This window comes from Blennius ocellaris (genome assembly GCF_963422515.1).
Source record: "Blennius ocellaris genome assembly, chromosome: 3".
NCBI classification, from domain to species: Eukaryota; Metazoa; Chordata; class Actinopteri; order Blenniiformes; family Blenniidae; genus Blennius; species Blennius ocellaris.
Window position 1 is genome coordinate 19,264,737 of NC_137652.1, and position 19,945 is coordinate 19,284,681.

Genomic DNA, 19,945 nt, shown 5'->3' on the forward strand with positions numbered 1-19,945 from the left:
TAATTTTCAGAACAGTTTCATGAAACATGACCCAACAACTAAAATACACAGAGATTACAGAAAAAGATTTTAATGTCAGCTGCTCGGCGATCAGTACAAAATCATTTAAAAATTGTATTTACATTTTGGCAGGAAGACATAAGTCTTATTGCACACGAGGCAGACAGAAGGTGATGGCACAGGAAGTGCGAGTTTGAAAAGGCTTAAAAATCCACTTAAACAGGACGCTTGTATGAAATCATGATTCTCTGGCTCATTTTGGTTCAATTCTCAGTTTTGGCTCTTTTCATTCTTCATTCGATTGAGAACTGCGGGGTTATCTGAGACGGACTCTGAGGACGAAGGTCCGGATCTCCATCGCCTTCAGGGTCACCTCCCACCCGGACGGGTCTTCCAGTGTCTTCAGCAGGGGGCGCTCCTCTGGAAACCAAAGAAAACCGGCACAGAGTGATTAACCAGCACATGATTTGAAAATAATAACCCAAAGCTTCCCCTTCTTTTATGGTATATTTATGCTAAATTCCACATTCAGTGGACATGTCATGTACCAGGCAGCATCTTTAGGTTCTGTAGGTTCTTTTAGAAATTGTACAAGTGCCAGATGTGCAGCTGTTGCATACCTCCCTGAGGGTTCCACTGAAAGCGCCTCATCTCGTCTTTCCACTGATTGGCCGACAGGTTGAGCTCGGACACGCCCAGAACGTCCATGGTGGAAAACAACTTCTGCTCAGATGAAGACAAAACGTGCCGGTTCAGTGAAGGCGGTGGAACCATTTGTGTTTTGAAAAGAAAAGCCCAAACCTGCAGGTTGACCGTGACCGGCAGCGAGTTGACTTTACTCTCCCAGCCCTGGAACTGATGCTCCAGTCGCAGCAGCACCGAGTCTTGATCCCACCAACTGAGTGTCAGGAGGTGGACAGCAGGGGGCAGCGCAGCTTGGAGACCTGAGAACTTCACCCAGTTTGGAGTGTGAATAAATGCCAATGTACTTACTGTAATGAAAGGCAATGTATATGTAATTACATGTTAGTACTGATATCTGCACTGCAATGAAACACAGACACTGAACTGTCACCTTGTCACTAGAGTATCAAAATGCCACACAATGTGCCAATTTAACACAACACTGTCAAAGGAATGTCATTAAAAGCATCAGCAGTGCCACTAAATGCCACAACACATATATATGATGTCACATTAATGCCACTAGATGCTATAGTACTGCCAATATATGCCACATAAATACTAATAAATGTCAATGGACTGCCACTTGACATTATGTTGTCCACCTCAGTCCAAAATATAAATATAACGGGGCAAAACAAGAAGATCTGGCACAAAAAAAGATATTATCCATACATTTCTTAAAAAAAAAAAAAAAAAAAATTACACTGGAGTAAGACTTTTGTCTTTGTACCATGAGAAAGAAAACATTATGATCTGAATGAGTCGACTCCTGGTTGGTTGTCAATTCTTCACAGAGCCAAACGTGGCTTCCGGATCATGTTCACTGCGGTGATTGTGTGTATTCATTCCTCCTCACGCACCTCCAGCAAAGCGTCGGGCTTCAGCTCCCCCTCGGAGAACGTCAGCAGTGGCTGCAGTACCACCTCCTGGGCCAGGGGGCGGTGTGTGTCGGCGGCGCTGGCCGGGCGGTCCAGGCAGAGCAGGAGGCGGCCTCGGACCACCAGCCCCTCCGGGAAGATGCTGGAGGTCTCGTTGAGCGGCTCGGCGACGCCGCGGACGTCGTCGTAGAGCAGGCGACGGTGGAGCTGAGAGAGAGAGAGAGCGAGAGAGCGAGAGAGAGAGAGAGAGAGGTTAAAGCGTGCAGACTAAAAGTCGGAAATGTTCGCAGTGACTCACCATGACCTCCAGAGAACCGTTCTGGATGCTTCCTCCGCCCTGGGAGCGATCCGTCACCACAGTGAGCTGGTCCACGTCGTCCTGAAGACCACGGACACGGCAGATTAGCATCGCAGGAGTTTAAGTTCTCCCTGCAGCAGAAACTCGCTCACACCTTGATGAAGGCCCGAGAGTTGATGGGGTAGTAGTTCCCAGCGATGGGCTCCGACTGTCTGAGCTTCCAGGTGGGCCGGAAGTCTTTCCTGAAGGAGGAAAACAGAGGGTTTACAAAAAAATATTCATGTCCATGATGAACTATTTTACCAGAAGAAAACTTTTCTCATCAAATGAATTGGTGTCACTTTAAAATACCAAAATGGGACTCATCCTTACCACGGTAAGAAACCTATGAAAAATATTCTCCATCTACACAATTTTCACACTTTCAAATGTCTTGTCGTACAAGTGTCTATTTTACCAAGCGTTTATTCTACCAAGCGTCTACTTTAGTAATTCTCTATCATATTAAGTGTCTAATCTTGATGTTTATTCTCCTAAATGGATTTACTAAGCATCTATTTAGTGTGTTAATACAAGCAGAGCCTTCGGTGTTAATTATCTGTGGAATTTGGTTTGATTCTGGGGAGATTATGGATGTGGAGAGAACAGAGTAATACCATGGCTGACCTGTGGGGGCAGCGTTGATCTATATACCTCATGTGTGAGCAGTGAAAGGACCAAAGAAGACAACAGAACTCATGACCTCCTCGAGGAAAGGTGGTCCTAATGTCCCGACGAGGTGATTTGCTTGTGTCCACACATTCAACGCTTCAGATTAGAAACGTCTTCCAAAGTCCAAATACAACAAAATCGTCGCGAGATATTCCCTCACGACGAGTCAGCACTCACTTCCTCTGCAGCACCTCTCTGCCGTTGGAGTCGGTGTAGAAAAACCCGTCAGTCTGGATGCTGGAGTCCAGCCGGGTGATCACCTCCTTCCCCAGGTCGTCTCTGACGTGACAAACGTCAAAGCGTTTTCATTCCGCGTCTCGAATGTAAACGCGGAAAAGCACACGCACACTCACTCGATGGGCAGCGGTCCCACCGTCCACTCCAGCTCCAGAGCTCTGCTGTCGGCGTAGAGACGGACCACCTGCGACACCCAGGGGGAGAACCACTGGCGCACCTCCTGCACCACCGAGTTCTGCGCTCCGAGCAAAGCACAGCGATAGAAATCAGCCCAAATTCACACAGCCACAGAGTCGTTCATTACGTTTCATGTCCACAGTTGCATGCATTGTCATTACGCGTGCTACGGGGAGTTTTCCCTCGCTGCAGCTGCTCTGCTAAACACGGATTCATCCACTTCATGGTGAATTCCGTGTCAGACGATAAGACGTCACACTCGGCTGAGAAATCCCCGTCATCGCTGCCTTTTCTGGATGAAAAAAAAAAACAAGTCTCCAACCTGGACGATCTCGGTTTTGGCCGTCCTGCTGATGACGAACGGGGTGGAGGAGTTGGGTCTGAAGATGTAGGCCCCAGAAGGCTGGATGCTGGCGGAGTTGTTCCCGTCACTGGCGTTGTACCTGCAACAAATTGTCTTTGAGTGTTTCGGCGGAGAGGAAGGAACACCATCCAGATTAATGACGCGTTTCTTTTCTATTCTCTCACTGCATTCACCTTTATGTCATGTTAAAATTGAGGCCTTTTGATTTCTGCTTTATTGTATTTTCCTGATTGGTTTCTGAGGTGATATTTTCTCTTTTTTTTTTTGGACTTAAGAAGACAATGACATGCTCTTTAATGGCAGTAACGATCTGGTCCTGGAGAGAAGATTGAGTCCGTCTGTTCGCAGATTTAAGAGCCGATCGGGAGCGTCGATTCTAAAGAGAAACTCTAGAAACCCATATCAGATTTGCTGCATTTACTATGTTGCTGCGCCTTATCTTCATGATCTGTTCATTTACCTCCACTTCCACAGCCTGCTGACCGCCACAAAAACACGTCAACATGGTTCGTTTTTTTTGTTTAGTGCGAAGAGTGTTTGAGAGACACGAACCAATAGAAATTCTGCGTCAGCTTGATGGTCTGTTTGGTCTCCAGGTTGCTGAAGCTGCTCAGGAGGCCGGTGTCGGGGTCGAAGGTGGCTTGCAGGAACTGAAGGATATTTAAAAAAACAACAACAAAAACTTTAATAAGGAGTACTGATACACTTGGCTGGATTTAAACAATTAAAACTTGCTCATGTTTGTTTTTTTCTAGTTAAATGTGTGACTTTAGTCGACCAAAAGGAAGAAGTACTGTACCCTCACTGACCTCATTGAATTCTTGATTTTGTTACAAATTAACATTAAAAAAAAAACCCAAGATGAATGTTGTGGCCAGGGAGAGTTTGAATATTCTCTGAATATATCTGGAGGTCTATGCCTGCTGCTGTCGGCACCTTGTTCTGGATCACGGTGGCTGCCCGTTGCCGTGTGGAGGCTGCTGGAGGCCCGAACTGCTGCAGGGACACGGAGTAGGTGGTGTAGCCCAGAGGAGGAGCCCCAACCTGGAAGATCAGCTCGTTGACGGCGAAGCCTCGGCTCCTCCGCACCTCCCGAGTGGCTCTGGACACTGGAACCACCTGCAACAGCACAAACAACTTGGTTTAGACGGGTATTAAAGAGGAATTCTGATTAAAAATGAGTCTAAAAGGAAACTTTACAATACTGCAAAGATCTCATTAGACTCATTCCTGATGAGTTTTGTGATTTCTAGCGAAAGAAATCAAGATGAAGATGTTTCCTCATTATTTCTCTTTGTGTTTCCAGAATATTAAAAAGCTTTGTTCTCTGAAACAGCAGTTTCTGGACTAATTTGTCACCCCCTTAATAAGAAGCAGCTCACGACTTCAATAAATCAAGTGTTTTAATATTCATACTCAACTTTTTTCAAGATGAAATATTAAATTTATTAGATTTATTTCTATTTTTACGTTGTAAAGAGCAAATGAATTATTTCCTCTTGAAGAAAAGTGTAGTTATCCAGACATTTCCATTGTCATCGACCCAAATCAAGAGAAACACTGAATGAAAAGAGGTCGACTCAAGATAATTGGACAGAACATTTGTTAGCCAATTAAAGATTAAGTTGTTTAACCTTCCCAGGTTCTGCCCATATTACAGTATACCAACACAATCAATGATTAAATAATCAAATGTCGGGAAATATTCCCGTTTGTGCCGAACAAGCTGCATTTTTAAACCAGAACTCTACGTTAATTTAAATCTTTAACATATTCAACAGTATTTTCATGCACAGATATGAAGTAAAATTGATCTATTTGTATTTTCACAATTGTAAAAACCCACAGGAGTCAAATGTAGGTCGAAATACTTCCCACTTTTCGTTTCCAAAAGTCGAGTTATCATTTTCATCGTTATCACGTTTTCTTTGCCTGGTTGACTCAAGATAACTGGATAGATTGTTACAGCACACCAACACACAATGACGAGAAACATTGATGACAATACATGTGGGAAACACGATAAAAGTAGATGTCCTTCTCAGATGTTTTCACCGTGAAGCTCGCCGCAGCTCCTCTCACACTTCACACCGACCTGGTTGTCCACCGGCTGGCCGTCGGCGTCCAAGATGAGGTACGCCGTCCCATTGACCGGCAGCCGGACGGGCCAGACGACGGGCCGAGCCAGAGGGTTGTACACGCTGACGGAGAACTGAGTCGCAAAGGGAGAAACGTAGTCAGCTTTAGTCGGATTTTAGCTCCTTTTGGATTTTTAAAGCAACAAATTACAAGCAAGTTCTGCTATGTTGAAAAAAAAAAAAAAAAAAAAAGACGCTCAGAAATACAGTATATATATATAAAAATTGGCTCGTCTCAAGCAAAATCTAAACTGCATGTACAAGATATTCATAAAGCAACATTCATCAGTTGGCTCAAGACCAGAGGGGCCAAACACATTTTAGTGTGGAGGTCACATTGTGCCCAGTTTCATCTCAAGTGGATGAACCCTTAAAACAGGGTCATAATAACATTTAACTTTAAAAGTTCTTTTTTTTTTTTTTTTTTTGTAGTGACGCAGAGTATACCTGATGAAAATGACGATAGTTTCATTAGAGAGCAAGGCCGTTGTTTGTGAAGGTTCCTGGAGCAGCGTGACGTGTGGGGGTGATCGATTTCGGACGACAAATACCAATATGAGAAAGGGGCCAAGTAGAGTCGACCCAATAAAACGGATGAGAATGTGTGAGACAATGTGAGGGTTTTTTTTAAATTATTCATACTTTAAATCACTTGAGATTGAGATTCTGAATTGCCTGCTCACGTCTCAGTGTTGTGTCGTTTCTGCTGCTCTTAAGAAATTTGTTAAAAAGTTGATATTACTTTGAAATCTGTTTCAACAAACAGAAACCCCCCCCCCCCCCAAAAAACAAAACAGTGTTTGTGCGTTACCTTCTCGCTGGACTCGGTGAGCGGACACACGCTGATGTTCAGGTTGTCGCAGTAGACCCGCTGGGCGAGTGAACCGCTGAGAGCGGCCAGACTGTTACTGACCACCACCTGGGGGGACAAAACGTCCGGTCAAACACTTTACAACTCACTTTACAGCCTCATCCGTAGCTTTTGAACATACCTGACAGTGCTGCCAGCCAGTCGCCAGCCTCCGGGCGTAGTCGTTGGCCACGTGCTGCTTCTCGGTGCCCGACACGGCGTCGTGGTGCTGAGCCACCGCCATGGCCCTCTCTGCACAGACACAGCGCTTCTGATCAGACCAAGTAAACCCTTGGAGGTTTTATCAAGAGGCTATTTCTGTCGTATTTATCAATACGCCCACGGGTCTGAGGTCAGACAACCTCAGTCAGGCAAACACAAGAGGCTTTCCTATCGCACCAACAACAACACAGTCAATAACGTTTGTTGAAGAATCTCACGCAGGGTCAGACTGTCGTCTTGTCCGAACGGCCCCGAGGTGGAAGACGGACCGCCGAGGACCTCCAGCTGTTTACATGTCTGAAAGTTCAAAAGGAGGAAAAGCAAACGACACGAGACATATAAAAATGTATTTACTGCTACAGGAAGTCTCTACCAGTGTGTCACTTGGTTGAGCAGCTGAATAGGTCCAGTTTTTACCCAATAAGAATTACTGTAGTTTTATGCGTCTGGAAATCATGATTACATTTTGCTAAACTTCAAATCCATTAAAAAACTAAACAAGACTAGTCTTCTTTTCCACCAATATTATGATGCAACAGTTGCTAGCTCTTCTTGCTAAGATGCAAGACCCAACCAACGAAGTAATAATGGCCAATAACATGACCATTTTACATGTAATGAAGCCAATAATAATAACAGCTATTTTCAATTTCATTGAGGATTTCCCAGTGACATCAGCAGATTACTAGTCAGCAGCGAGCAGCAGAAACACTGAATTATAATCTGAAATCTTCTGGTTTACAGATCATTCTGCTAATATGAGATCAAGCGGTGCTGTGGTGGCTCGTGAAAGTAAATCAGAGTCGTTGACAACTCTGATTTACAGTGATTACATTATTCATAGTAAAAAAAACTCTAATCTGAGGCTGTTTGGAAGAAAAAGACTCAAAGTGTGCAAAGCCACATGGGGAGCAGATGTATGTCTCTCTAAGAAAAACAAAAAACAACACTATTTATTAATTGAGAGTAGAGTCCTAAAGTTTTTTTTATTTATTTTTTATTAAAAATGATTATTTTCCTAAATGCAGCTTTGTTAAATTTTTGCTGGTGGGGAAAAAAACAACCTATATTTTATAGACAAGTCAGTGACTTCTTGGATGTGTAGGATGTTGATTATGAAATAAAACAGTAAAAAAACGATATTGTTTTTTTTTGCCTTCTCCTACAAATGGATCGCGTCGCCGATCACCTGCAGGTTGCTGTTGCTGACCCTCTCGTAGCGTTTGAGCGCCGGCCGGCTGGTGAAGTATCCGGTCCAGAAATCGTGATCGTCGTCTGCGTACGGGAAGAAGTCGTCCGTCTTCAAAGCCCTGGGAGGAAAAGAAGAACGACGTGATGATGAAGCGCACGAAACGCCTCTGCGTTGTCGACTTCCTGTGCTAGTTTTTGGGGTGGGGGTGGGGGGGTGGGGGGGGTCTGGCCTGGTTACCAGGAGAGGTTGGCCCGGTGCAGCTCCTGCAGGTAACACGACGGCGTGGAATACAGCACGTTGACTCTGCTGCCGTTCGCCTGCTCGCCGTTCACGTAGCGGATCAGCTTGTCCAGGTTCTTGTACCACAGGTTGGCGTTTTCATACTGGAAGTCTGAGCCCATGGTCATGACGATGTGATTGGTTTTATACACAGTAGCCTAAAAAAAAAAGGGAGTTAAATGTTATCGTCTAATCTTTTAATATCAACATAAATTAAACTCCTGCGCCGACTTTTTATAAGATTTTATGGTTCATTTTGTGTATTTTTTATTTGTTTTCCTCCCAGAAACAGAATTTTCCGCACTCAAAACAGTGATAAAATGCTTATTGGATGGATGTTGTGTCATAAAAAAAAAAAACCAAAACATCGATACACAGTCTCTGTGGGAAGGTTTCTGAGAATAATTGTAAGTAAATAAAAGGATAAGTGTGCACACTGGGGCAGTCAAATAATCCAGGACACTGGAATCTAAACGAAGACGTTAACAGGAGGAGCCAGAAAGGCACGAAAGAAAAAAGATTTTACTGAATTATATATATTAGCACATTTTATGTTATTGGTTATATGAACATGTTGAAAAAGACTCAAAAAGGTGACGTTTTCACACATTGTTTGAATACGAAACAAAGATGGGATTAATCACCACTAATCCACAAAAATGTGTACTCAACTAAAGACATTGTTATTGGGATGTAAACATAGATAAAGACTGAGTGAACTAAAAGAAGTGGTGTTGTCATGCACTGTGTACAAACGCTCTGCCAGTTTAATGTTTAAATATCAAAGGAGAAGTGTAAATAAATGGGATTAATCCACAACATTTTGATGTTATTGTAATAACATGTAGAAAAAGGCCAAAAAAAAGTGTTTCTATGCACTGTGCATTCACATCTAATCTAATGTTTAAATATGAAAGACAATGGGGATTAAACACGATTAATCCATAAATTATTAAACTAAAAAAAAAAAAAACTGTCAGTGGGATACAAACATGTTTCGATACACCGTGCCTTCATGCTCGGCTAAGATAAGAAAGAAAAGTGGGATTAATCACGATTAATCCACAAAAATGATGAAATAGCTTCAAAAAAGTAATGTCACAGTGAAATCAACATGGAGAAATAAACTGAGGGAACCACGATAAATGACGTTTCCATGCATTGTGCATTCATAATGTAATGTTTAAATATGAAAGAGTGGGATTAATCCAGAACACTTATTAACTGACCAAAGAAAATTTAATGCAACGGTGACAGAGTGAGAGACCTGGCTGTTGGCGATGTTGAGGAAGCGCTGCACCACGTCGTCCACGTTGTAGTCCTCCAGGTCGGGGTCGTCCCGGATCGGCGGGTCGTCACAGGACTGGTCCCAGCAGAAGCCCTCGGGGGGGTTGTAGCCGTTGGGCAGGATCCCTGTGGTGGGGCAGGTGGGGGGGTGAGGACCCTTTACTCAGGGGAGGTTTTCGGTAACTTTTTTTTTTTGCGTGTGTGTGTGTGTGTGTGTGTGTGTGTGTGTGTGTGTGTCTCCCTTTACCGGTGAAGAGGTCAGCCAGCGGGGGGTCCAGGCTGTCCGAGGCCCTCCACAGCAGCTCCTGCTCCCGAGCGGCCATCCTGCGATGCCGGTCCTGGTAATCCACCCGGCCGAAGAAGAAACCGTCGAAGCCCATCTGGAACCAGGAGCACAGTAAAAAAATATTGCTCATGTTTCCACACTTTGATTTATACATTTAACACTTTCTATAGACGCACATCTATCTATCTATCTATCTACTGTGTACTTAAATAAGTTTGTGACAAATAAAGGTCTTCACTAAAGTAAAGTAATGATGGCATATTAAATATAGTTTTCTGATTGACACCTAATCCTCTTAATTTATATGTATATTTTTTTATTGCATTTATTATTGAGTTATTCTCAATTGATTTGTTAAATGTTGCATATTTGGAATACATTTTTAATCCAATTATATATATATATTTTTTAACATTTATTCTTATTTTGTTTTTCAAATTTTGCAGATTTGGTCATTTTAATATATTAATTGATTTTACTTCTTTAATTTAGATTGTATTCATTTGTATTTAATTTTCAGATTTTTTTAAAATAATTTTGTATATTTTGTTTTCTTATTTATGTTTATTCATTTATTTTTAATACAATTTAAAAAATGTTTCGGCTTTTTGTTAAACACATGCAATACAAGGTGTAAAAATGGAATTACTTGAAAAAAACCCAACTAAAGAATACATCCAGATCAAATTATAAAATGTAAATAAATACATTTCCAAACTTTAATATATTTAACAGTTTTTAACTGCTAAAATAAGCTAGAAGCTCCTCCTTCTTACAACCAATTGAAGTACTGATTTGAAGGACGTCAAATTACCGCTGATCTGCAATTTTTAATGCCCCCCCCCCCCATTTTAACAAATACTTCTAATGTACTGCAGGTTGAATAAAGAAAGCAAAGGAGAAATCTGGTCTAAACGAGCCTGATTTCCTCTGAAGTGACCTGTGCGAACATGGAGGCGTGTTCCCGGGCGTGGCCGAAGGGGTCAATGTGCCAGGCGACGCGGGGTCGTCCGCACAGCCCGAAGGTCTCATTGAGGAACCTCAGGCCCATCGTCATCTGGTCGATGACGGCGCTGTAGTGCGTGGTGGCCTCGTCGCTCATGCACCAGCCACCATTCACAAACTCCAAACGGCCTGAGAGAGGAGGAGGAGGAGGAGGAGGAGGAGGAGGAGGAAGATTTGAAAGCCAAAACTCACCTGTATGAATGGAGCGGCTCAGCTTCAGCTCACAAACCTTCATTGACCAGCTGTTTGACCGTCTGCTGCATGCCGGCGCTCTGCTGCTTCCACCAGCGGAAGAAGAACGCCGTCTCCACGTAGATGAAGCGCCGGTCAGAGTTCTTTAGCAGCTGGTCCACCACCGAGTCCAGGATGTACTGGACGCCTGCGTGCTGGATGTCGTTACGATCTGCACACAGAGAGAGCAGAAAAAGCTTCTAAAATACATGACGTGGGAGCGACAGAACACGATTCTAAACAGGATGGTCTATAAATGACAGATACGACATTTCAGATGCCAGCTTTGTATTCTGATTGTAGCTACACAGGTCAAAAACTTTGAGAAAGGCCCTTGTTATTGTAAAATGTTGAGCACACAGTGAGACAGTAGGCAGTGTCGGTGACGGTCACCTGCAGGTGACGGTCACCCGCAGGAGGAAACACACGCTTCCCTATAAAACTCGTGACGGAAAAACCATTAAAAACATACAGTAGCCGTTACCAGGACGTCTGATAGATAAAGGTAAAGGTGCTATATTTGGGTTTTAAACTTAAATCAATAGTTTTATTGATCCAAAATCAGCTTTCAATAACTTAAAAAAAAAACAAAAAAAAAAAACTGCATGTTTGCTGAATGATGGGACTGCACAACAACAACAGTTCACCTGCGGTCACTAAAACTTTAATCAGGAGGTGACTTGTGAGAGAAACTCTAAATCCATCCAGCCAATAAGATAGGATCAGCAAATAGTGAGAGAGAGAGAGAGAGAGAGAGAGAGAGAGAGAGAGAGAGAGACCTCCATAGTAGTATTGGTCCACAGTCTTGAGCCAGCCGACATCGTCGTGAGTGTGAGGAACCAGGTGGACGTTCAGCATGTTGGGCTTGGTGGGGTGACATGACTACACACACACACACACACACACACACACACACACACACACACACACACACACACACACACACACACACACACACACACACACCACACACCACACACCACACACCACACACCACACACCACACACCACACACACACCACACACCACACACCACACACACACACTTTATTAGCAGATATACACCAGTCTCCTGATGACAGTAACTATTAAAGTACCCGAAAGCGGCTCTGAAACTTTCATTTATCATATTTTTTTAAAAAGCAAGCCCACCTCGTATCCGCAGGAGACCCCCGCTCTCTCCTCCTGGCCGAGGGGGAAAGCAGAGAGCCCGCTATAGAGGAGGAAGAGGAGCAGCAGAGCCGCATACAGCCGCTGCCTGTCGGCCGCCATGGTGGAAACTTTCCCTTCAATCACGTGATTTCTGTTTATGTCGCCGCGGTCACGTGACAGAGCCTCCACCGGGGCGGTACCGCCAGGAGGTGGAGGCAAAGGGGAAAGTGTTTCCCTCAGTAATGACTGTCAGGTTAGACCATAGAAAAAAAACGTAGACTACATCTGAATGAATTATTTTTAAATATTTGATTCATATATATAAGTTTTTCGTGCACAGGCATGTAAAAATCAACAAATAAATGACAGAGAACGAGAGGAAGGCATAAAATCGGACAAATGCAAAGTAAGAAATAATAGGCAGTGTCGTAGTTAAGTCCACCAAACCCCAAACTGAGTCAAGACCAAGCTCTTGAAAATGTGGTCTCCAGAACTACAACACTTAGTAAAAATAAAGAAAAATCTTGGGTCTATTCAGACCCTAATATACCATCAGGAAAAGTGTACATGTACAAGAAATATCTCTTAATATATAGTCAGCGGTTATTCTTGACCAGTATAACTGAATTTGTGGCTATATCTTCTCAAGGGTTTCACATTTGAGAGACTTGCTTTCATTTTCCTTCCCATGTGCACTCAGTAAGTTCTGCAATCCATGTCTTAAAGGAAGGTGCGTTTTTGTCCAGTGTGTGAATATCCCTCTCTGTAGTGATGGTGCTCTATTATTTTTTCATGTCGTTAACATATAAAAGTGCTCTTTATCTTCTTGGGCCCAGTTGTTTTCATTCCATGCTTGTTTTTCACAAGTACGTTTACCCTTCTCACCAGCAGCATTTCACAAATGCAACATTTGTATACTTTAATTGCTGAAGTTGAGTCTCTTGCCATATGTCTAGCAACAATTTCGATATAGACACTGCGAATGTTGATATTGCAATGGCGATAAATGTGCATCTGGTACAATTCTTTATATTTTTCAAGACAGGACAAGGCCTGTCAAGAGTTCAAAAAAGGAGCAATTATAAAAATGACTTATCATGTTGCATTTGGAAATCCATTCAACCATCACTAGAAGCAGACAAATTGAATAAACCAATTTCCATGAAATAAAACAGCTCCACACTGCCGATCCAGACAGCCAATAATCTGTTTATTGCAAAGTCACAGTGAAAGTCTTGAAAAAAAACAAACCACACACAAAAAACTAAACACATTTTACGAACACATTAGCAAAACAATAACAGTAACTGATTGCAGTTTTAGTGCTACAGTTTGTGAAATAATGCACTTTGTGGCAAAACCACCTTTACATATCTCATACTAAATTAACTGTACATGTGATTTCTTTTTTTTTTATATCTTTGGAATTCAAAGTGTGGACACTCCAATAATTTTGGTTTAAAAGGACTCACACAGTGCTTGGTCAGGCAATCATAATCCTTTAGAGAAGCACCTTTTCTATACTTATTAATTTTTACAAATAAAACAGAGTTATAATCCCAGAAAGGCAGTGGCTGCAGTATGGCGTCCATTCTGTGGGAAGGCAAGGTCGCTCTTGCATCTTATAAAACCATAACAGTGAGGATCCGTCTCCAATGCCAAGCTACAATCAGACCGTTTAAAGTGGGAGTTCAGGGTAAACAGCAGCAGTATGATGGATATGATCTGATTTAATAAGGTATCTCAATAGAACTGGATAATGAGGCATGCTAAATACAAACATGTGATCTTTTACTGCACAAAACATATGGCCTCATTTACGCAAGAAAGTTACAAGTGAAAATGTATTGATTTTGCATTTTAATTTCCACACCTCTTAAAATGATGTTTACTTATGCAGAAACGGCAGAAACATTGAAAACGATGTAGTCAAAATGCCAGGCTTATGGCCTCATTGGTGCTGTTGGTTGGTTCTGTAATGAAACCACACACACGGGTGCAGAGAACAGTGCATCATAAACAATGGGAGTACATGGACATTTCTATCGACACTCAATGAAGTTGGATTGCTATTAAGGTGACTGTCAACTATAAAACTATTAAGTCCCAGGAGGATGTGGACTGGGACTAATTTCACCCCATTGTTGTTAGTGTCGTGTTGAACCGGTGATGGTGAGCTTTGCACTGTGCAGGCGCTTTAGGCACTTTGATGTTTTGAGTCTTTTTCGCTGCAGAGTTAAGGCTGCGACATCGTTTTTTGTAAAATGACAGGAAAATAAAAAACAAAACTACTATTTTGGATAGCGGTATCATATTGAGTGGCTGAAACATCCAATACGCCACAGTGAGTCAGCAAGTTGCATTAAAGTATTTTGGCTTAACATAGTGAATAGAAAAAAACCTCATCTCAAAATACATTTTGAACATTTTCTCGAGTGGTTCTGTCATGACAGAAATATGATATCCTTCATGATTGTAAAACATAAAATAAAGACTTGTTTTTGAGCTGTAAATGAGTTTGACTGTTATACGTAGCTATTTTCTTGAGCAGTGAGTGTAAAGGTAACAGCTGAAATTAGCAAACAGAGTAAAAAGAGAAATAACAAAAGAAGCTATGATTCCCCCCCAAACAACAGCGACCTCAGCTACTCGAAAATATTCGTTGAACTGCTAGTTTGAATTAGCAGTTTAGCAGTTTTTACATTCCTTAGACACTAAAGGAATTCCTTCATGAATCCAAAAGTATGGTAGCAGTTTTGCATCTCCAGTTCTTTTGGTTTTTATTAATGAGGTTTGGTTAAATATCTAAAGTAAAGGCTGAGAGCGTTTTGGTTTTTCTGTAACATAAAAAGTGTAATTAAAAGTTAATAACAAAAGTAAACAATGAAAATGTCCAACACATAATTTTATGAAAAATGTGGTTTCTAACAAAGTGGCTAAATTAAATGTCAAAAAATCAAATGAGGCTTCCAGCATCATCACACAAAATGTGACTGGTACTTCTTTCTCGATTGGATTTATAGTGTTTCAAATTAAAAGACAAACAAACATTTCAAATATGAAGATTATCTTAGGGATGAAATATTGTAAACTTCTGATTACCTTAAAACAACTTAAAAGGGAACCGGCGGATACTAACTTTGATGTTAGTGCAAAATGCCTTACTCTCCTCCTTTTTCCACCATTTTTTTCGATACATTCCTCCCCAAATATATGAACAGAATAATAAATTTCTAATTGAAACGTACCTAGATAACCATCAAGGCTTAGATTAAAAAAAACATCTGACAGCATACACCCTTAATATATGTGACTTGGTACACAGCTACAATATGGCATTTGATGTATCCAACTCTGAAAATGAGGTCACTTTTGCAGGTTTAAAAACAGTATGAAGCTTTTTAGGTCACTTGTTAATGAGGCTGAGATGAAGGTGGAAATCCACCCACAGTTGCATAAAAGCACAGCCATGTTTTCCACACAAACGTCAAGAAACCGCAGGTAGAGGTGAATACTGGTTTGTACCTTCATGTTGGTGTAAGCTTGTTAGATATGTGTGGGACAACACGTCCCACATATGCCCTTTAAAGACTGTTTTTGATCCTCACAGCTCATATTTTTCATCAAAAGGAAATTTAACTATCTGTGGTAGTGCCTTTTATGCTCAAATCTCAATTTTCACTTTTTTTTGTGTTTTTTTCATACATTGTTAAATGCATTCCCAGTCCAGATAACCCTGACAGTGATATTAGCAATTAAGGCAGTTCCAATAGACAGATGCACTGACGGAAAACAAACAAAGATGGAAAAAAAGACAAGCGTTTGGTTGCAGATAGTGACTTTTCTTCCTGATGTTGTTGCCTCAGCGCCTGCAACTCTTCCACCTGTGTGTCAAGTGTTTGTATCATTCAGCATAATGAACAGCCCTTTCTTGCAGCTGATGAGTGCGTTGTCCTCAGGTGGGATTTGCGTTGCCTCCGTCACGGGGGCAGATGACCAGGGTGGAGTCCAGGTCCAGTCGGAAGGCCGGGTACAGTGGCTGAGAGACCGGGCATCGAAAAGTGTGCAGGAGCACCAGCGAGTCCGACACGCTGTAGAAGGACAGGGTTCCTTTGTGGCGCTCCAGGAACACGCCGATCCTGGGGCAGGGTGGCGCGGCCACCGTGGTCTTGCGGTTGTCGTGCCACGCGGCATATCCGGCGTGCGTACACCTCAGCCGCCAAGAGTTATCGTTGCGCCCGAGGAGGCAGGGCTTTCCTCCACCTTTGCGTCCAATGCCTCGGTAGGTGACGCCGATGTCCACCCACCCGCCGCCGCTCCATTCCACCTCCCAGTAGCTGGCGCCGCCAAACTGACCCTCCCTGCAAAGGACTTGTGCAACTGAGTCAAAGCGCTGGGGGTGAGGCGGGTAGGACTGCGGTTCCTCACCACAATGGGCCCCCTGGGGTCCCTCGAGGAGAACCAGAGTTGGATGGGCTGTGTCAGGGTCCAAGGACAGACGGGATAAAACTAGAAGAGAGGACACAAAGACAGTTAAGAAAACAAACAGCCGGAAGGGCTCGTTTTAATACTCAGATCAAGTTAATTTATCTTCCTTTCTGTGAAGCTCACTCATGTTCTAATTGGCCAGACTCAAAAGTTTGTAAGGGCTCCTATCATGTAGACTCAAGAGCTTGTAAATTGACGCCAGCCTCCTCATCAGCTGTTTTCCAGCACATTTGAAAAAAAAATCCTTGATGACCTGATGTCAGCTTTTACAAACCACTGAAGTCGTGTAAACATGTGCTTGACCACCTCATTAATGGACATGATGGAGATGAAGTGACGGTCCACTTTGAGCCCTCCGTTACACAACAAGGTGCACTTTCATTTTACAAATTGAGCATTTTACATTGTGAAGTATATCCGAGCACAACTGGAGGCCTGCTGTTAATAGCCTGTTTACACAACAATGATTGACTGGAAATCATTTAAGTAAATATTTTTGTTCAGGGGGCAAAGTTGTCAAAATGAGCTGCACATTTCAGAGAAGCTGCCCTTTTGCTGTTTACATGGATAAGGATAGCAGTTCGCTTTGGAAATGTTGCACTCTGTGTAACTCACCAGGCCATTGTTGTTAAGATGCACAGCCATGACACAAAACAATCATCGTTCTTTCTTGCACTCTGACCAGTGGCCAACGGGCTGGTGAGGGGGGGGTGGCTAGACACTTTGATGGTCGTAAAAACAAGATCCATCAAGCTATTAAACAGACTCTGTCAGTGCAAAATCTCAGAATTGAGCAGTCGTCTCTACGACAGAAAGCACAGAGGGAGTATAGAGGTTCAATTTAGGAATCAAGGCTTTCAAAGAGACGGTCTCAGTTGACATTATGGCACTGATGAAACAAACGACACGTACAGCCTCAGACCTCCTTGAACCAAAATGAATTATTGAGGCCTAACAAGGTGCTGCAGCACTGTCTTCCTGTCAGCTGGCGTGTTTGTGTCAGGACGAGGTCAGTAATCTTAATGACAGACCAGAATGTCACTGTCGTCCATACAGTATGATCACCATCCATCATTAATGAGGATCTATACAAGGCTCTCAAGTTTCTCAGAAAGACTCATTAGGTGGTGAGCCAGGAGCGCATGGAGAAGAACGGAGGGGGCATGGGGTCAAAGGCAGAGAGGAGAACGAGCGAGAGCAAATGTGGAAGAGAAGGCTGCATGCTGAATGGGTGCATCAGACAGCGACAGAAGACGAGATGAAGAGAGAGAGAGAGAGAGAGAGAGCGAGAGAGAGAGAGAGAGAGAGAGTAATAGAATTAAGTGGTATACGACAGATGGAGTACAGGAAATGGAAGCAGGGGGAACAGGCTGCAGCAAAGTGAGACGGACGGGGTACTTACACCTGAGGAAAACCGCCCTCATCCTCTGATCAGCCGGCTGCAGAGACAAAGAGGACAAGGGGAACGACACTGGCACGGCTGTAAAGAAAGAAATGACAAAAACAAACAAAACAGAGTGAAATGGTGGAAGGGAAAAAAAGCTGCTTGTTTCATATCAATGAGATGAAGGCGACTGAAAAGAGACAGAAATGTGGGTGTGTACCACGTGGAAGATTTCAGACATCGACAAAAAAAAAAAAAATGCAAACACCACATTTGTGATTGGATATTGTGATTGGGTGTTGTGAATAACTGGTCGGCCGGGCAGACAACACCAAACATGCTTCAGAGAATCTGGTTATTGGAAGGAAAGAAAGTAAAAGAGGTTTACATGCACGAGGGTTAGTGTGAAGTTCATGTTTTCATGCTGTTCGGCGTCCGTTGCCATCCCTGGGCTCATAACAGTAACACAAAGACTCAAACAGATGGAGCGGACTGATTTGTTCCAGATGTTGCACACCCCATTGACAAGATGCTTTCTGGCCTTTGTCAAACTGTAAAGGACGTTAAAGTCACTTTGTGCAGCGCGGAGACAGTTTAGTTAGATTCGACTCGTTAGTAAGATTTTGAGCGAAGAGGCAGACGAAATCATCGTTTTTTTTGTGAAAGTTAAAGGGTTAGTCCACAAACATTTACCAACACTTCCCTTTGTTCCATGTTTTTACACTTACCCCTGTTGTCCGGATGCCCCGCACACATTGATGGTTGTGTTTGCTGAGGTTTGGCGTTCTCCTCGCTGTCATTTTGTCCACCTCCCCAATATAATACATATGAATGGGATTTGGTACGTTTTTCAAACATGCATGTCTTAAGAAATCAGTAAAAATGTCAGTTAATCAGTTAAAAAACGTGTTTAAAAAAAAAAAAAAAAAATCCATCAATTCTGTCAAAAACTGTCACTGAGAACATTCTCTAAAATAGATTTTCTGCAAAACTTGGATTCAACAACAAACCTTCAAAGCTACAGCTATTATATGACAAGACTTCTGCAAATGTGATCTGTATAACTTAACTTCCATTATCTGGAGGTCCAGCATTATTATTTTAGAGAGTACTGGGAACTATGGTTATAATAACTGTGCATGCCAAATGGTGTCTGTGGTGACAGTATAGGACTCTAATGGTTGCTCTTCTTTCAGCAGTTGTTTCGACTTAAGTAAAGAACGTGAGGACTTTTTCCACCTTCTGCTTTGGATCTAATCCAGATTATCTGGAGCAGAGCCAGAGTATGTTGCGCCAGACATCCCACCGTGCTCTTCTCCATCAATATTTAACACCGCCACTGTTTCTAGTAGTGTTAAATGTCGTGTCGAACCTTGCAGCCGACTAAAAGTGGGTCACCTCAGATGTGAGGGTATGTGTGTGTGTGTGTGTGTGTATATATATATATATATATATATATATATATATATCTCGTGTTTCCTCTGCTTACCTTTGAAACACTCTCCACCAGATACGTAGTTCTCATTAACTGCAAGAGAAACATAATCGTTGTGAATCCGAGGGAGGAGCCGCGGTGTCCGGGCTGTGTGCGGCGCAGCGTACCTGCCCGGCTGATCTTGTCCACCTCCTCCCGGCAGACCTCCTCCATGCGGCTGCGGAGGTGGCACAGCGCCCGCCGGGCGCCGCTAAAGGCCTCCGTGGGCAGGCTGAGGGCTCGGGAGTGCCGACCGGCGGCGAGAGGGACGCAGAGCAGCGGCGCCGCCTGAGCAGGACGACAAGACAGTGGAGTGGAAAATTCGGCCTCACCCTCCCTGCTTAATTCCTTGTACAATTGAATTCAAACAAAAAAAGCACTCAGGCAAGGTGCTGTTTTAATTTTTTTTTTTTTTTTTTTTCCACCAGTCACTGCTGACTCATTCTCTCCTCTCTGGGCTTTTCTCAACGTGCACTCTGGTGAATTATTACGACCTCTGGGATGCATTAGCTGTATTAGCTGGATATCAAATGGAAGAGCTGCTAATGCCTCACAACTCATTCAAGAGAAACCGACTTCTTCAGAGCCTAAAAAGTATCTGACAT

At 42.9% G+C, this 19,945-nt stretch overlaps 2 protein-coding genes across 4 annotated transcripts in view; both read right to left on the reverse strand.

The window, feature by feature from the left end:
• Positions 1-60: 60 nt before the first annotated feature.
• man2b1 (mannosidase, alpha, class 2B, member 1) lies at positions 61-12,121 on the reverse strand. 2 transcript variants are annotated; one of them, XM_080520682.1, is made up of 23 exons: positions 11,995-12,121; positions 11,622-11,724; positions 10,841-11,014; positions 10,547-10,740; positions 9,568-9,700; positions 9,301-9,446; positions 7,992-8,191; positions 7,752-7,872; positions 6,781-6,859; positions 6,483-6,592; positions 6,302-6,409; positions 5,448-5,564; positions 4,289-4,471; positions 3,905-4,002; positions 3,311-3,431; positions 2,928-3,046; positions 2,752-2,853; positions 2,018-2,105; positions 1,864-1,944; positions 1,548-1,772; positions 802-951; positions 621-723; positions 61-420 (listed from the first exon to the last, which is right to left on the reverse strand). In XM_080520682.1, the coding sequence occupies exons 1-23, from the start codon at positions 12,112-12,114 to the stop codon at positions 317-319; spliced, it is 2,979 nt and encodes a 992-aa protein (XP_080376808.1). In that variant the 5' UTR covers positions 12,115-12,121; the 3' UTR covers positions 61-316. The 2 variants fall into 2 exon arrangements, 1 of the variants encoding a protein (XP_080376808.1); XR_013937223.1 differs by lacking the exon at positions 61-420 and having other exon boundaries at positions 802-944.
• A 1,072-nt stretch (positions 12,122-13,193) lies between these two features.
• LOC308148808 (E3 ubiquitin/ISG15 ligase TRIM25-like) overlaps positions 13,194-19,945 on the reverse strand; it is an 11,894-nt gene continuing 5,142 nt past the window's right edge. The window contains exons 5-10 of one of the 2 annotated variants that reach the window (XM_080520337.1): positions 19,469-19,628; positions 19,356-19,394; positions 18,595-18,675; positions 17,885-17,962; positions 16,423-16,503; positions 13,194-16,374 (exon numbers count right to left, since the gene is read on the reverse strand). In XM_080520337.1, the coding sequence (XP_080376463.1) occupies positions 15,950-16,374; positions 16,423-16,503; positions 17,885-17,962; positions 18,595-18,675; positions 19,356-19,394; positions 19,469-19,628 (864 nt within the window). In that variant the 3' untranslated portion in view covers positions 13,194-15,949. Of the gene's footprint in view, positions 16,504-17,884; positions 17,963-18,594; positions 18,676-19,355; positions 19,395-19,468; positions 19,629-19,945 lie in introns of both variants that reach the window. The other variant, XM_080520336.1, reaches the window with a different exon arrangement.

What these genes read in the sequence shown, in the direction of transcription:
- man2b1 (XM_080520682.1), bottom strand. Translation starts at nt 12,114, where the DNA reads ATGGCGGCCGACAGGCAGCGGCTGTATGCGGCTCTGCTGCTCCTCTTC. An exon ending in TCACCGAGTCCAGCGAGAAG is followed by an intron (nt 5,565 to 6,301) that starts GTAACGCACAAA and finishes TTTGCGACTCAG; the next exon opens with TTCTCCGTCAGCGTGTACAA. An exon ending in CCAAAACCGAGATCGTCCAG is followed by an intron (nt 3,047 to 3,310) that starts GTTGGAGACTTG and finishes CTCGGAGCGCAG; the next exon opens with AACTCGGTGGTGCAGGAGGT.